This window comes from Xiphophorus maculatus, chromosome 2, assembly GCF_002775205.1.
Source record: "Xiphophorus maculatus strain JP 163 A chromosome 2, X_maculatus-5.0-male, whole genome shotgun sequence".
Taxonomy (NCBI): domain Eukaryota; kingdom Metazoa; phylum Chordata; class Actinopteri; order Cyprinodontiformes; family Poeciliidae; genus Xiphophorus; species Xiphophorus maculatus.
In genome coordinates this window covers 24,899,448-24,916,593 of record NC_036444.1, presented here as the reverse complement: position 1 = coordinate 24,916,593, position 17,146 = coordinate 24,899,448, and the positions used below count along the sequence as shown (strand labels likewise).

At 40.8% G+C, this 17,146-nt stretch overlaps 1 protein-coding gene across 4 annotated transcripts in view; it reads left to right on the top strand.

The window, feature by feature from the left end:
• The window catches only part of mgat4c (MGAT4 family member C), a 135,738-nt gene extending 119,561 nt beyond the window's left edge, over positions 1-16,177 (top strand). For 2 of the 4 annotated variants that reach the window (XM_005810329.2, XM_023325114.1), the window contains 3 exons: positions 8,901-9,049; positions 10,720-10,867; positions 12,454-16,177. In XM_005810329.2, coding sequence (XP_005810386.1) covers positions 8,921-9,049; positions 10,720-10,867; positions 12,454-13,610 — 1,434 coding nt within the window. In that variant the 5' untranslated portion in view covers positions 8,901-8,920 and the 3' untranslated portion in view covers positions 13,611-16,177. The remainder of the gene's footprint in view (positions 1-8,900; positions 9,050-10,719; positions 10,868-12,453) is intronic. The other 2 variants (XM_023325121.1, XM_023325116.1) reach the window with 1 other exon arrangement.
• Positions 16,178-17,146: the final 969 nt, after the last annotated feature.

Here is a 17,146-nt window from a genome sequence, read left to right as displayed (position 1 = left end):
AATTTGACATTTTGAAAATAAGTTTGTTTAATGGAAACATATCAGTTTTGAAAAAACTTGTTTTTGGATGAAAAGTTTTGGCACTAGGATGAGGTGATCTTTTTAGCTGTATAGAAGCTGGTTTATTTGGAAAAACTGCAATGGAAACACTTTTTTCACATCATACGATCAACACCCGGACGTTGCCACTGGAGCAAACTGGGGTTTTTTTTTCTCCAAAGAGTTCTTGCGGCGCTAGTGGCTCGTATTTTTTGCAACAGTAGGCAGACAGGAAAGAGGGCAAGGAGAGGGGGAAGACATGCGGCAAAGGTCGCAGGGACCGGGAGTCGAACCCGCGACGTCCGCATCGAGGACTAAGGCCTCCAAACGTGGGGCGTGCTAACCCTCTGAACCACCACAGCACGCCCAAACCACTGGAGCAAACTCTGAAGAAAAAGACGACAGGAAGTAGTTGGATGATCATGGCACTGGATGTTCTTTAATGGCATAATGTTAGCAAACTTATTGAAGTGAAAACACCGCAATTGCAAAATTGTGTCTTTCCAAAATATGGGATATTGAGTTTTGCACACATTTATTATGGAAACACAACTAGTCCTATAACTTCATATCAGTTGTATTTTTAAGCGTCACAAACTTGGATCTACAGTTACTGACTGCCAGTGATTTGTACTGCCTCAGTGCACTAAAATGCATCACATCCAGTGTGTGCTGACGACAACAAATTATATGTGTTTGCAGTGTGTTTTTGCGCTAATCACACCTTCAAGTTGTGAAGTTATCGCCTACAAGAAGTCAACCATTATGAGCTTAGCTGTTTAACTCCAACCCCCTCTATGCCACCTCGGTCTTTTCAGAAAACACAGAGAATGAATCCAAGTCGCGGCATTAGGTGTTTTTCAGAAGGGGTGTCAGTGGATTGTTGTGATTCCTTAAATCTGTAAGAATTATGAAACCACATCTTCTCTAGCCAAACAAGCATAGCTGAGAATGCGGTAAAGTACATCTAAGGAACCTCTTTCCAAACACCTTGGCCAAGAGTTGCATCGTGTCTGCACAGTGTCTTATGGGAATGCGTTTCAGCAGTTTGCACCAACGGTGCTCTTACAGTTGAACAAAAAGGGGCTTTGTTGATGTTTCCAACACATCCTGGAACTATAACAAGACTTTGCTCCTCACACTGTTCAAGCTTAAACACAGGCAAGAGCATTGACCATCTAGAATTCAAGAAGGGGAGGATATTTGATGGTGGTCTGAGACATTTCAGAGAGGCCGCTGTCCTCCATTTCCGCGGACGACGAACTGAACGACTCGGACTCTGAGACCTACTGAGGACTTTTGGAGACAGCCTCACGATCCTGGCAGGCTAGCCAACCACTCAGCCTTAATAGATAACTGACTGAAAGATATGTAGTACTGTAGTATCCTGTTGATGCCTTGTCTCTTCAGTGCAATTGATGGAAGATAGACCTTGGAAAAATATGGCCAATCTGAGACTACATTAGACCTGTACAGTTGTATCAGATTCGAAAAGGTACCAGATCTGGCTGGGCATTAATTGATTGTTTTGAACTTGACTACTTTCTCAATATATAGGAATCCATTCCAGTGGCATACACCACCTGTGCCAGTGACGATGAACTAGAGAGGCTTTGTTGATATTGTCAACATGTTGTGTAATAAGGCACTGATCTTTTCACTATTCAAACGTCAATTGGCATAGGAATGTCAGGGACCTTCTTGTTTTTTAAGCCCTAAAGCTTTTCTGGTTCCTCGTGGAAGGACATCTGAAAGTGCTATTGTCAGAGTCCATCCTTCGCAGTTGCAGCTCCAGAAAACGGTGGAAGAAAACTTGGATAAAGTATCAGAGTTCTATCAGAGTGTTGGGGTCTTGATTCCTCAGACGGCAGAAAAATATTTTAGGAAGGTGACGATACGACAGAGCTGAGAAAACATCTTTGTAGACGCTTTTCATTTGACCTGAACAATTGTAGGGCATCAGGGAGAGTATGTTGTGGCTGGTGACAGTTTGCCATGAAGCTTGCATATGTTGCTCAATATATTATGAGAATGCATTCCAGCAGCATGTGCCACCTCAGCCAGTGACGATGAGCTTAAAAAGCCTTTGTGGATGTCTCCAACACATCCTGGAACTAGAACAAGGCATTGTTCCTTTCACTGTTAGAGGAAAAAAAAAAACAGGCAAGGACGCATTGGCCGTCTGAAATTCGCAAAGAGAGGTCTGTTTGGCAGTGGGGTGTCAAGGACCTTACAGGGTTTTTTTAAGCTCAGAGGTTTGTCTGGCGCCTTGTGGGAGAACATCTGAAAGTGCCATTGTCGCAGCAGCCCACGTTTCCCATGAGGGCTCCAGAGAAGGTAGCAATGGCAGTTGGTTGTGGCAGTGTGAAAAGAAAAGGGGCACACTTGGACAGTGTGTCTGTGGGGAGTGCATTACACACACATACACACACGCACGCCTATCCACATTCTCTACCTCTGTGCACCTCCTCCTCCCATTAGAGTGTGGCGTCTCAAGCTGTTGACAGCGATGACAGCCAGGCTCCGCGTAGGGAGACGAAGGAGGGGAGGGCAGTGCTGCTGCTGTTTTGGCGGGGCGGTACATCTGTTTGGATACTCGCCGCAGCCGTCTGGCCTCGGGAGATTGATGCAACCGGGACCGGTAACACGCGGCACATCTGGGACTCCCTAATGATCTGAAAACTACTTGGCAGTTCATATAAAAGAAAAGTTTGTGCCATAGTTCCCTCGCGCCATAAGGACTCCCTTCGGATGAGCACCTTCGCTGGTTCGACAGGTCATCCGCTCCAATTGCGATTTCACCGTTGTGACACGCGGCGTTTACATGAGCTCCATGGAGCGGCTGCAGGGCTCGGATTTTTCTCTGATAAAACCTGTAGTGTCAATCCCCAATCGTACGTAGATAATTAGGATCACTTCTCGGGCGTTGGAATGAATGCGCTGCGGTTCTTTGTAGATGACAGAGTTCTTTTGTCAGGCACCGTGTACAAATGTAGTAATTGGTAAACATTTTGACCACTTCAATTAATAACAAAACAGCCCGTTTCATAATAAAGGGATTCATTATGCCACCACATGCCTCATTTCGTTATCAACAAAAGCCCGCGTTGCGCTCGGCTTTTCTTTTTTTTTTTTATCAAGAGAGAAAATCCATTGAAAGTGGCTGAAGGCCTGACACAAAGCAACTGCTGAATCCCGGCAAATCTGCAGGCTTAATTGATTATTTGTGCAGAGCCGTATATCTGCAAGGTGCAGGATACCCAGGGGAAATAATGTAAAACAGATAACAAGATGAAAGATGGGAGAATTGCTTTCTGCACTCTCATTTTATCCATCTCTCCCCTCCCCCCCATCCTTTCACCCTTGTTTTGAATGAGTTCACCATTTAGGTTTTCCCATTAAAGGCACGCGATGGCTCACGCTCAAAATGTGTCCGGAATCGGGAGGCTAAAAAGATTTCATTCACGCTGGTAGGAAAAGTGTTTCAGCAGTTAATAGTGATTTGTCAATAAAACCTGGAGCAGTGTGTACCACAAACTCAGAATTTCATCTTCATTATTCACCATACAGGTGAAGAAATTAGACCATTCGAAACTTTTTTTTGTCAAAATTTGGTGTCTGTGTTGTAAAGGGTGTTTTGCTCTTGTGGTTCAGCTCTTTAAAGGACTTTGCTTTGGAAGGCTAGATGTGAAACGCCACATGTATTTTCCGCATGTCAGTCTGCTCTGCTCAGTCGACCTTTTCTTTGTTTATTGTCGGCGTTTGGTTTCCTGTCGCGCCTCTCGCAAAAAGAAGAAGAAAAATATATATATAGTTGCTGTGCAGGAGGACGGCTGCCACTCTGCAGCTACGGAGCCATTACAAATGGAGAGGGAAGCAGGTCTTGCGTTCTGTTCTGTGTGGTGTGTCTTGTACAGAAAGCTTGGTGTACGGTTACACACCGTCCCCCTGACCACATAATTGCCCTCCCTGCACAGGGGAGCCCCTTGTTCTGCCTCCATCAGGTTTCACCATTAAGGGAGGAGGATGTTGCAGGGGAAAAGCATATTCCAGAATCACTCATCTAATATTCACGGCTAGCAAAGGTTGGATGACATTCAGGAGGAATTCAGAGGACTCTTGAGAAGCTACTATTGGTCTGTGTAAATAAAAGAGAACCATGAGAGAGGACAAACAAACATTCTGCGTGAATGTTATGTGAATTAACGGGGGCAAATTTAAGTAAAATTGACCTTTTTGAGCTTTGCTTTGCGTTATAATGTTATTCCCTCATCAAAAACATACATGGAGTGTTGATTTGATTCTGTCCTGCAAATTTGAGAAGTCCTTGAATCTCCCGTGGCAACCATTCAGCTGTACAAAACACCTGGGTGGACCTAGACCTTGCTTCAAGTTCCTCCTCAGAGCTGCAGTTTCCGAACAAGAATCATTAAAGATTACAGTGTTAAAAATACTCACCGTGATTGTTTGAAGATTTGACTGCGGGCTGTACAGTTGACTGAAAAATGACTTCAGTGTAACAAAGTGTGTGCAGTTAATTATTCTACTGCTACTCAGGGAACATGAATTCATCTCTGTACTCGGTCTGGTCTCGGTGTTATTTCCCTTGTTTGTCATTGAGTCTCCCTCGGGTCCTCATGTGTCGCACAGCAGCATAACTCTCAGCCTGCTTTGATGTCGGGGACTGATGAGGGGAAGCTTTACGGTTCGGGGCCGTTTCCAAACCCCCACGGCACCGCCTGGGATCTTAGCAGGTGATATTTTCCTTGGAGGATTTCTGGACAATGTTTGTTTGCTTTTTTTTTTTTTGTGTTTTGTTTTTATTATTATTTATGGATTTATTATCTCCTCTCATCTTGAAAATACTTATCACAAAGAATGCTAGCGTAGCGTGACAATACATAAAGCTAACACAAACAGCAGGAGTGTATTGACTTTATAAATCACAAGGCTTTAAAAAAATCTTAAACAAATTGAAAGCTTAGTTGCAATGACAAAAATCATTGATACGCTTGGTTTTTGTTGCATGGTTTTTTCTATGCTAGGATTTATTGAGCATTACTAAAGTATTCAGACTATTGTTCCTATTTTGCCATGTTACAACCACAAACACCAATAATTCATAGAAGCACCTTGTACTATAAGTATTTTGAGGAACAGCTTTGTAGCTACAGATATTTTTGTCCAGTCTTCTCAAACTCAGTCACTCTGGATGGATTCCATCCGTGAGTCTTTCTGCATATATTCTCATTAGGATTTAGACTGAACTTTGACTGTTTGTTCACTGATGTTCTTGTAACAAAACAGTTATACTGAGATGAAATTTCACACAGGTATACTCTTATTGCCTGAAACCAATAACAAAAGGGTGTGACGAGCCAATAAAGTTATTGAGATGCACGGATCCGATATTAATATTTGTATGGGGCCGATATTGAAAACAATTCTACATTGTCACAGTTATCTGTGACAATGTTATAATGTTATAACTGTGATAACATTGTCACAGTTATCTGTGACAATGTGACCGATCCATTCTGATTCTACACTTTGCTATGAAGCAATGTCATTATTTATTATTTATTTTACTTCATATTTAGAATTATTAATTGTACTTTATGAATCATTTGAGAGGTTTGTTGCTTTTTTTTCTTTTCTTTTTTTTTTTTACATCTTTCACCAACGTAGTCAACCTGTCGCTTTGTTAGTTTCCATAATATGTTAATCAGCTGAGAGTTTCCCTCAAATTTACTCTGATTGCAAGCAGAATTCCAGCACAGAGTTCACCATTTTAAAATCTCTGAAACTGCATTTTAAAGCCTGGGATGGTTTCTTCATGACGTGTATTTAGAAAAGAAAAAAAAATATCAATAAATAAACATATTTCTCAGAAATGACTGTTTTTCATAGTTTTTCACCATTTCTGCTTTTCCGACTGGTTCCCGGTTTTCCCGTAGCGCATCACAAATCAGATGCACCAGATTTTATTCAATTTATTTAGATTTTTTATTTATTGGATGTAGTGGTATCAAAGCTTACATTTTGCACTTGCGAGACTAATAAAGAATTATTTCATCCTTACAGGAGCTGAGTAAAATGTCCTAAAGAATCATTTTTCCTCCAGTCTTTGGACTACCAAGTGTTCAGAAAAACGTGATCCAATGAAGTTGCATTGAAGTTTGAGGTTATAATGTTGCAGTACGGTAACCTATTAGAGCCAAAATGTTTTTGAATTGGTTAAAGAATCTGACAGCTGATACAAGATAAATGCTCACTATTTGGTAGCAGAGAACAAATAAAGAAGCATTGTTTTGGTGTATTCAGCCCACTTCTGAATACAGAATACACACACACACACACACACCCGCAGCCTAGCAGTGTATAATGGACATAGAACAGCTCCAGCCTGCTGGTAGGCCGCTCTGAAAGAGTGCCAGGGAAATGTGACAGACTGTATGACAGCTATGAAGACACGGCCCTTTAAAACACACAAAGTTCATTTCACTGCTCTGGGTTCAGGCCACAAGAGTAAACACAACACACAACAACCATCCCGACGGCAAACTCATACCATCAACCGTACAACTTAAATCGGCATAATTTTCCCCTGTTCCAGGTACAGTAAAGTGCCCATCGTGACACTGTGGATCTGAGCCTCTGGTGAAATCCAAGGCAGCAGAAACGAGCTTCTCTTCCCAGCCGCGCCTCTGGTTGTATCATCGTCTCATGCTCTTCCTCCCCGGAGCCTGCGCTGAATTATTAAACGGGGAGGCACATATCTTTGTCTTGTTTCGTTAAGATAGACATCCAGGACTCGGATCTATGTGGTCGGTCCTTGTCTCAACATGAAATCGCGGATGACTTTTATTGAACGTGCGTGCCTTGTCGTTTGGGGCGTGGCGTCTCCTGAGAGAGGAAGCAGCTGCGGCCGAGTTCTTGGTAAACGAGATGAGACTGATGACTCAGCGGCGGCGAGCGGGGAGCTCTACCTGAGCTGAGTGTCAGTGTGTCGGGATGACTCGGCCGGCTGCAGGTTCCTCCAGAACATTCCTAACCATTCCTTTCATTGTCACAATGCAGAATCCTGGAGACATCCAGACCGGACAGCACACAGTCGGTTTTAGGGTTTTAAATAAGAGGACATTGTGAAATAGTTTAGTTCATACCAGGTTCCAAAAGTATCTACATTGAACATCAAGCGTATAAACGCACAGCAGATTCCCAAGTTGAGTTGTTCATTAAACAAAAACCAACACAAAAAGGTAAAACTGTGAAGTCCGCCCCAAGATTCAGAAAATTGTAAAGACAGAATTAGCAGGCTGAATTTATAAGGGACTTGGAAGATTTCTGTGAGGTTTGTTTTCCCACTTGATCGTCCGTTAGACTCTGTTTGATTGGGGACTAAAATTGCAACATTTGTTACATTTTCAGCTGCTGCTGTTCACTTTCATATTGCACTGTGTCAAACAAAACAAACCGTTTAGAAAACCTGTTCCCTTCATCGCCTGTGGTGGCGCTGCACAAAGAACCACTGAAGAAGATGACACAAAAAGATCCAAAGAAGACACTGAGCGCAACTTCCTTCTTTACAAAATGTAAAACAAAAATGTCAGATTTTAGTGATTGTAGGATTTCTCCTTTGTCTTTGGTCAAACACAGCAAACCATTTTTCTCACTAGCGCAAGGCACATGCTAGTTTTGGCTGTATTTACCCAGAATGCCCAGCGCTACAGCCTGCTTCCTGATTTTGGAGCGGTCTCTGCTCTGCTCTGAAGTGAACTCTTTTATGTACTTCCTGGGCAAACAACAGACTCGAGTTTGATTAAAGTCAACCAGATAGGGCTGTTGTGATTGAACCCTTAAAATACCGTCAAAGCATTCCAATAAGATTGAGGCCTGGGCTTTGACTAGGCCATTAAAACACATTGACACCTCCCTTTTCTTCATTCAGATTCAGTTTTGATTTTTTAGATTCCTGTCATACGTCAGGAATCAATGTCAACCAAGTTTCACCTGTTGGACGGATGAGTCATGAAAACTTCTCTATATTCCCTAGAATATAGAGAAGCTTGTGTGCAAGGTGCCCTGGTCCCTAATTACTATATGCCTTTCCCTCTTGACACTGTCGTGTGACCAGCAAACCACTTAAACTGCTTTTCTTTAGATCTTCAAACACCAGATGACATTATTATCATCCTGCAGTATTTAGTATACTATTCATTGTTTTATCAGATAGAAGATTTATTGCTAGGCGATAAAACATGTGGATGAAGACACATGGTCTTAATCCACATTAAGATTAAGACCGCTCTCCTACCTACGGAGAGCGGCGAGTCGAGGGTGGACATGTTAAATTCAGTCTTCAAGCGCGCACAAAGAGGTATTGACAAGGCGAATCCCCGGTGATGCTGCGTCTTGGTGCGACTGATCGATGCGAGTGTGGCCATCAAACTGAGCTTGGACGTAGTTTGTATTCTGCTGGGCGTCTCGGAGGCAGCAGCAGCACATCCTGACGCTCAGTTGTTGGGAAGCAAAAGACAAAGCCCGTTGCTACATTTGAAGTTGCGTTCGCAGCTATTCAAAATCTTTTTTTAGTCAGTCACACATGCAAGGTAGCCCTGGGAACTTTTGCCAGCAGTAGAGCTCTAGAAAGATGGCAAGTTGAGCCATCAGAGTAGTGGTTGTCTGGACGGTTGGGGGTTTGATTCCGGATTTCTCCTACCAACAGTCATACACGGGTCAGCGGATGATTTAAACGAGTGTGGACGGTTATTTAACCCCAAACTTTCCTTAAACACAGCACTCCAGATTGTAAAAGCCGTCGCATCCTGATGTATTTCTCTCCGCCATGTCTCCCTCAGATCCCATCGGCAGTGTGAGAATGAGACTGGTGTGGAAATCCCTGGACAAGATGAGGTGTCTGAGGAAACGCTCCACCATTCCCTTCCTCGGCTTCCTCATCACCTTCCTCCTCTTCTTGAACCTCTACATCGAGGATGGCTACGTGCTGGTCGGTGATGAGAGCTGCCATTGGTTTTATTCACTTATCGAGACTCTTTGTGTCCGTCTTCGGGGCAGAGGTCTGAACAAATCCATTCAAACAAACTCCAAATGTCTTTTATTTTGGCTCCCATGAAGCGGTGAGCGATATTTACTTAAAGTTTCATCGCGATATTTTATGGTTCTCTTGTGATAACAACCAAAGTGACGATAGCAACTATTTATTATTACCTGTTTTTTCAGGTAGCTGCATGGCTGTGATTTTATGACGAAGCATTAAAAGCTCCACAAACAAATATTACTCTTGAAAATCATTCCCATTTGGAATGCGCATCTTTAGGACACCGCTCATAATTTGTATCAATAAACTGCACGCAACAACTGCATTCAGTCATATCTCGTATATCAATCCCAACAATGTGCCTGGATTACTGACAAATTTCAATGAACGATAAATTGTCCCAGCAATCATTGCGATACATGATAATATTGTTGTTTTTGAGACCATTTTCAAATAATATATTGATCATGGCATGACAATGCAAGTTCGACCTCTCAGTGACTGGAAAATGTTAATCTTGTGAAGAGCACTCCAAGCTAGAACTAGCAAATATTTTAAATGTCCAAAATAAAATGGAACAAAACAATAAATAAAATGGAAATAATGTCCAAACACAACCGAAACTTAAATAAGACGGTTTTTGACAACTCTGTGGTCAAAATTTCCCTTCAAAGTTAGTCATCAGAATGGGAATGATCAAGCTGACTTTAATCTATCATGCGATCAATTGATTAATTGATTAAATGCCTGTTACATCAGGTTTACCTGATAATCCGAACCATTTTGGGGAGTTTTGAACATCATTAGTTGGATGAGGATCATGATAAGAAACTTATGGACTTCGATATGGACTTGAGGTTTTATCATGTTTTCATGGAACTATTGTGATGGTGATAAAAATGATGATAACAAGAATATGCTACTTTTTCTTTTAGGTAACTGTATGTCTGCCACTATGTTTCAGCAGAAATATTCCTATTTGTAAAACACTTCTTCAGGACACCGGATACAGAAAAGTGTGACTTATATTACTAAACTACACAATCTAACTCCATTTAATCATACTTTCAGATGTATTGATATTTATTGATACGCCTTTTTTGAACAAACAGTGAAGACAAAAATTGTACTAACAAAACGGGCCGTATGTACAGCTTTAGGGGAATTTATTGTGACAATGATAAGTCAACATGTTATAAGAAATTTATCACGATAAACGATACGATAAATGCCCCATTATTCCCATGTTTTCCATTTTATATTTACTTACATTTTTAAAGAGAGTTTGTGCTGAAATCTTGATGACTTGGATCCAAAAGGAAATCAGCCACATGATGTATTGTTTATTTATGATGTCATCAGAATTTGGGGGAAAATCACATAATCTGTGTTTATTTCAGTTATTAAAAGGCGGTTTTGCATTTTAGCCATTTTCATAAATTCTGCAAACTGGCTGTGGAAGGGGTTAGCTCAGCTGCATCCAAACGCACATTAGGAATAAAAAAAGAAATATGTTCTTTCTTTTTTTTTAATTATTCAAAAATACATGCTTTTATTTGGCTGCTTCTCTTCGGTGTGCCTTTCTTTTCTTCTGTTCTAATGTGCTTTTCGTGTTGCAGGAAGGAGATAAGAGGCAGCTCAGGGAAGCGTCGGTCCATCCTCCCAGCTCGGAGCGATACGCTCACACCTTCAGAGACCTCAGTAACTTCTCTGGAACCATTAATGTCACATACCGCTATCTCGCCGGAACGCCTCTGAACCGCAAGAGTAAGTCTGAAGGTTCCCTCTTTAGCAGCGGCTTCACATTAACCCGTCTCGTATCTGAGGAGGCGGAACCGAATCAGTCTGATTTAAAGAAGAGAAGAATAAATGATTCAAAGAGATTCTTTGTTTCGGTTTTGAACTCGGCAAAGAGCTCACCTCAAGCAAGTCGTGCTCTACAAAAATCATTTTGACCCAGTTGTCCTATCTGCATTTTGACGATTTATTTTGCACTTTCCTTACAGTCATGGGAAAAACCCAGTTCACGTTTGCCACTTGCACAGGATTTAGAAAGGAGTCAGTAATGCTTTGTAACTTTTTTATTTTAGATTATTGTTGTTTCTTTCTTTCTTTTCGGTATCAACTGCACTCTTTTCTTTTTTTTTATACATTTTGTTTTGTCTCTGTGTTTGTTCACTTGATCTTAAAACCTGCATTTGATTTGTTTATATCACAATTATAAAAAATAAAAACCTCTTAGGTGAGGTCATAAATATGCAGTGCCTATAAAACGGATTCATATGCAGCCTCACTGAGACATATTCACAGCCAAAGGTGCATCTGCTAAATACTGACTTGAAGGAGTTGCATATGCGATGACTGCTTTAATGTAACATTTTTGTTACTTCCTCTTGTTATGATGTTATTCCTTTATCAGAAACATACCTTGATTGTTGCCTTGATTCTTTCATGCAAGTTTGAGCAATCCTTTAATCTCCATGGCAACCAATCAGCTGTGAAAATCGCCTGGGTGAACCTAGCTCCGCCTTCGAGGACGAAGCTCCTCCTCTGAGCTGCGGTTTCCAAGCTTCCGCCTCACAGAGCAGCCCTCCCCCACTCAGTTCCTTCAGACTAGCCAGCAGGAATTGGCAAACACTTGGTGGAACTGAGAGGAGCTATGTTGTGATGACTTCTTGAAAGGTTTCAGAAAGAGCAGGAGTTTCTTAAAGAGACAGAAGCACCGTTTCAAGGTGTTGTTAAATTAGAAAGTCAAATTTCTTTTAATATACATTTGGTAGAGATACAGCACTTTTATAACAATGGAAATTTACATAGTTTCTTGATTGTGCTATAAAATGACACTATGTGTCTGGAAAACACATAATACTGCTTCTTTAAAGGGTTTTGTTTTGTCCAAAAAGACAACATTTGTTGATCATGATTGATTTGTAAAAAGAAATAAAAATGGTAGAACATTCAGTGGGATGGATATTTTTTTATAGACACTGTATATGAGGACGTCTATGGGAGCAAGAGTCTAACTGTTTTCTTCTCTGAAGCATACTGGTATGTGTTAGCACAATCTTGGATGGAATATAAAGTCCAAACTGAGAAAATATCTGAGAAAAGAACAAAACCTAAAGTTACTGGTATTTTTCATGGGGTGTTGTTGGTTTTCCCCTATGGCAATCTTTAAGCAATGTTTCTTAAACTGTCCCCACATACACAGAAACTGTCTTCTGATTGTAAGTCATCATTTCTCATCTCCCTTCTCCAAATTTCATTAGGGAATAATTTTACAGATACCTCAGACCTGAATGGCAGCATTTCTTTACATTTACTTCACTCATTAAAATATGTTTTATTCGCAGAGTTCCTGACCATTGGATTGTCATCGGTCAAGAGGAAAAGGGGAAACTACCTTCTGGAGACGATCAAATCCATCTTTGACCAGTCCAGCTATGAGGAGCTGAAAGAGATTGTGGTTGTGGTCCATCTGGCGGATTTTGACCTGGTCTGGTGTGAGAACGTGGTGCAGGAAATCACCAGGAAGTTCGCTCACCACATCATAGCCGGCCGCCTCCTGGTCATCCAGGCCCCGGAGGAGTTCTACCCTTCTCTGGATGGCTTGAAGAGGAACTACAACGACCCGGAGGACAGAGTCCGTTTCCGCTCCAAGCAGAACGTCGACTACGCTTTCCTCCTGAACTTCTGCACGAACCTGTCGCACTTCTACATGATGCTGGAGGACGATGTGCGCTGCTCCCGGAACTTCCTGACGGCGCTGAAGAAGGTGATAACCTCCAGAGAAGGCTCCTACTGGGTGATGATGGAGTTCTCCAAGCTGGGCTACATCGGGAAGCTGTACCACTCCAGAGACCTGCCCCGCCTGGCTCACTTCCTCCTCATGTTCTACCAGGAAATGCCTTGCGACTGGCTGCTTATCCACTTCCGGGGCCTGCTGGCTCAAAAGGACGTGATCCGCTTCAAGCCCTCGCTGTTCCAGCACATGGGCTACTACTCGTCCTACAAAGGCGTGGAGAACAAACTGAAGGACGACGACTTTGAGGAGGACTCCATAGACATCCCAGACAACCCCCCGGCCGGCATTTACACCAACATCAACGTCTTTGAGAACTACGACGCTACCAAGGCGTACAGCACGGTGGACGAGTACTTTTGGGGGAAACCTCCCTCCACCGGAGATTTCTTCGTCATAGTCTTTAACAAATCAACCAAAATTAGCAAAATTAGGATTGCTACCGGGTCTGACGAACGACAAAGCGACTTCCTTCACCACGGAGCGCTGGAAGTAGGAGAGAAGTTGGTCGGGACTAAAAAAGGAAAGCAGTGCTCCTCTTACATCACATTAGGAGAGTTCAAAAATGGAAACATCGAGGTTCAAGACGTGGACCACAAGATTTCGTTTGACGTTGAGTGCGTTCGCATTGTGGTGACAGCCAGCCAAAAAGAATGGCTCATTATCAGAAGTATCAGTTTATGGACTACACAACCACCCAGCCAATGAGAACTACACACAACCTCTCTTAGTAACCCATACAGGCTGTTTTTATTATTATTATGTTTTCTAGGTTTAATTTATTCATTTTGTATGTATTTATTGATTCTTCCTGCCAAATGAGTCTGTGTTTTTATACTTAAACGTTGTAACCTTAGTGGACCATTTTCAGTCATCCTCAAGGATTTCTGATCTAACCTCAATGTATTGAATAATCATAGCTTATTCTTCATATGGTAGTATTTGTATAACAACCATACTTTACCAAAACCTGATTACAGGAAAGAGACGTAGCGTAAAAGTGAGTAATTTGGGCTTTTGTTGAGTCTTTTCTTTGTTGTACCAACGTTTCTTGACAATAACTTTTATTGTCAAGCCAGACTTTGGAAAGTCTGACTATTTCCTCTTTAATGGAAAGATTGAGGATGAGCACAGAAAACATTTGTGAGACGCTCCGAGGTGGTGTGGCAGTATCTCCGTCATAGGAAATACAGAGCCTGGCCATCATTTGAGCCGGACGACGATCAAAATGAGGTTCTGACACAAATTGGCTATTTCGTATCTGAACAGTTTGAGATCAAAGTCTTTCCTCCAACATGGCCGTGTTCGCCCTTACACAGCGGGGCTCGACCCAACTCCATTGAGCTCTAGTGGGAATCAGATTTTGGTATGCTGTTTGTGGGACCATCACAAGCTGGTTGACTGACTTATGACAAATACTGGTGTGTAAATGGGATGGGATGGCACAACACAGTGTGATAAGGCTGGTGAGGATCATGAAGAGAAGGTGTGGTGGTGTACAGTTCACCCATCCACTGCAGAGGCACCTGATGGTTAAATGAATACACTCTTATTTAATTAACAGTATGTCTTGTTTTTTAAACTTCAATCATCCGTCTCAATAAATGTCACCAAAATAAATCTCAATACCAGAACCGGTTGTTTATGACAAGTATTAGGGCCATACAAAGAAAACATTTTTAAAAATTTAATTACGACAATAGTCTTATTACGAGAATAAACTCATACGAGAATAAAATCATACTGCAGGAATAAAGTCTACATAATATAATAATGTCAATATGAGAATAAAATCATATATTTTGACAAGTCAGAACATTATGAGATTAGAGTTGTAATATTATGATTTTTTTCTTGTAATACTATAACTATATTTTCAGAATTTTATAACTTCATGCTTGTGAGTTTATTCTTGTAATGTTATGACTTTATTGAATATTATCATCCTAATCTCACAATGTTATGACTTTATTCTTGTGATTTAATTTTTTCTTATTTTCTTAGCGTGACCCTCCGTCGTCGTTGTCTGGCATTGATAGAAATGATTTTCTCTGATGCAACCCACACACTCCTCCCTGCTGCTTAACACACAAATGTACTTTCCTTACATTTAAAGAGACTTTTTAAACGATTTATTACCAAGATACATTGTTACAACAAAGAAATGATCATCTAAACACAATTTTTATTACTTTTTGAATTTATTTTCCAATACTCTGGCTACAATTATAACCCACTACCAGTGAAGATCCAATGGAAATAAAAACCAGTAATAACCACAGAGGAATGGGGCAAGTGGCAAAAGGAACAACCTTTTATTATGGCACGTGAATGCATCAATGTTAGAAAAATTGTGGATTTTATTCTTAAATTTAAAAAAAGTCCTGCACAACATCTCAAGCTAATGTTGGTAAGAAATCCATAAACATAACATGCGTCTAGACTACAGAACGAGGTACAGCAAAGTTGTCTTTGGTCTCATTGTTCTTTCTTCAGATTGGGTCAAAATATTGAGAAAGTAAAACTAATCTGATAATCTGAGTGAACCAACAAGAGTAGAGTCAGATGGAAGTTTTCTTTTGCTTTGTGGCTGAAGAACAATATCTGGTCGAAAATGGAAGCGGAGATGGTCAAGAGGTTGGCAAGAAAAAAAAACATGAACAAGTTCATTTGAACCACTGGTGCAACTGATTTGAAATATTTCAATCTGACACAACTTGCTGACTGCAGTCGAGTCCAGTCTGTGGGAGAGGCTGCCATGGTAAGAATGTGGCTTGTGCGTTAACGTAAGGCGCCTAAACTTTCTAATACGCAACATTAGAAAGTTGCAGCAATTGTTCTGTGTTGGTGTTGGTAATGAAGGTATGTGTCGTGTGTGTTGGGTGGAGGGAGTTTGTTTTTTTTTCTGTGAATTTGAACTAAGGAATTCTGACTTCTCGGTTTAAATGCTAAGCTAGCTGCCGCTAGCAAGTCATTAGCAGCGTTTCCATTACAAATGTGCACAAAACTTTGTCTATATTCCGCTCATGTGGAAAAAACAAAATTTTGCAATTGCTCCATTTCTATTAAACAGGAAACACAAAATCACTCATGAATAAGTTTGTTTACTCAGTAAGTCATTACAAAACGCACCACACCTTCATCCTCGACTACTTCTTGTCGTCTTCTTCTTTGTGGTTTACGCCAACATCTAATTGCTGATTTATGTGAATTGTCTGAAGCAAAAAGTGCTTCTATTGCAGTTTTGCCAAATAAACCAATTTGGATACGGCTGATACCTTCTTGGATTCCTCTTTGTAGTGCAGAAAATTTTCATCCAAAAAGTTTTATTCAAAATGAGCGTGTTCCCTTTAAGTAAATTTATATTCTAAATGTCAAATTGTGCAGTTATATGGTCAATAGAAATGCAGCTGTTGTTGTAGAGCAAGACAATAAGGGAAAAGACTTACAGATGACTACTGCAACTCCAAGCGCCTACAGAAAATATATATGTAAAATTTGTTAGTCTCCTCGTCGTCATTGAAAACTCCCAGTTGGTTTTTTAACACAAAGTACTAGAAGTAGAAATTGTATTGGTGTGGAATTATCCATGGGATTTGTTGGCATTAAAAAAACGCTCAGATTTCCACCTCTCTCTAAATCTTTAAAGCACCAAAGTAAAATGCCAAGAAGTCATTTTTATTGGTGCATTGTTTTTTTGTACTCTAAAGGATCTTCTTTAGGGTTCAAAACAACATTAACTAATAAGTTCTTTAATATATGATTGTGTGTAAATCTGGCAAAGCGCATATCTTTTCTGTGTAAGCTAATATACTTTTAATCTTACTACATTAAATCTACTGGGTTCATATTTCCCAGTCTTGTTGAAAAAAAATATGAATTTTCCTGATGGGTCTTCAGATTCAGAAATGTGTATGTGAGTTGGTTATAGTGAAACATAGTGCAAAAGAAAATAGAGCTACATCATGTTATATAATAAAAACATTTCCTATTGAGCCGATGACCCGTTTGAACTAACAGGTTGTGTTGTCACACAGACATTTGCAGCTGTACCTGGACCCTACTGGGTTGATTAAGACAAAATTTGCCAAAAATTACCCCAAATTAATGTGGCATCTTGACTCCTGCCAAACCGAAGCTCTTTAAATATGCATGGATGTAGCGCTTGATGCTGTGTCAGTATGTGAAATGTCTTATTTTCTAACAAGGAAACATATCGTTCAAACAATATCTTTTTGACATTT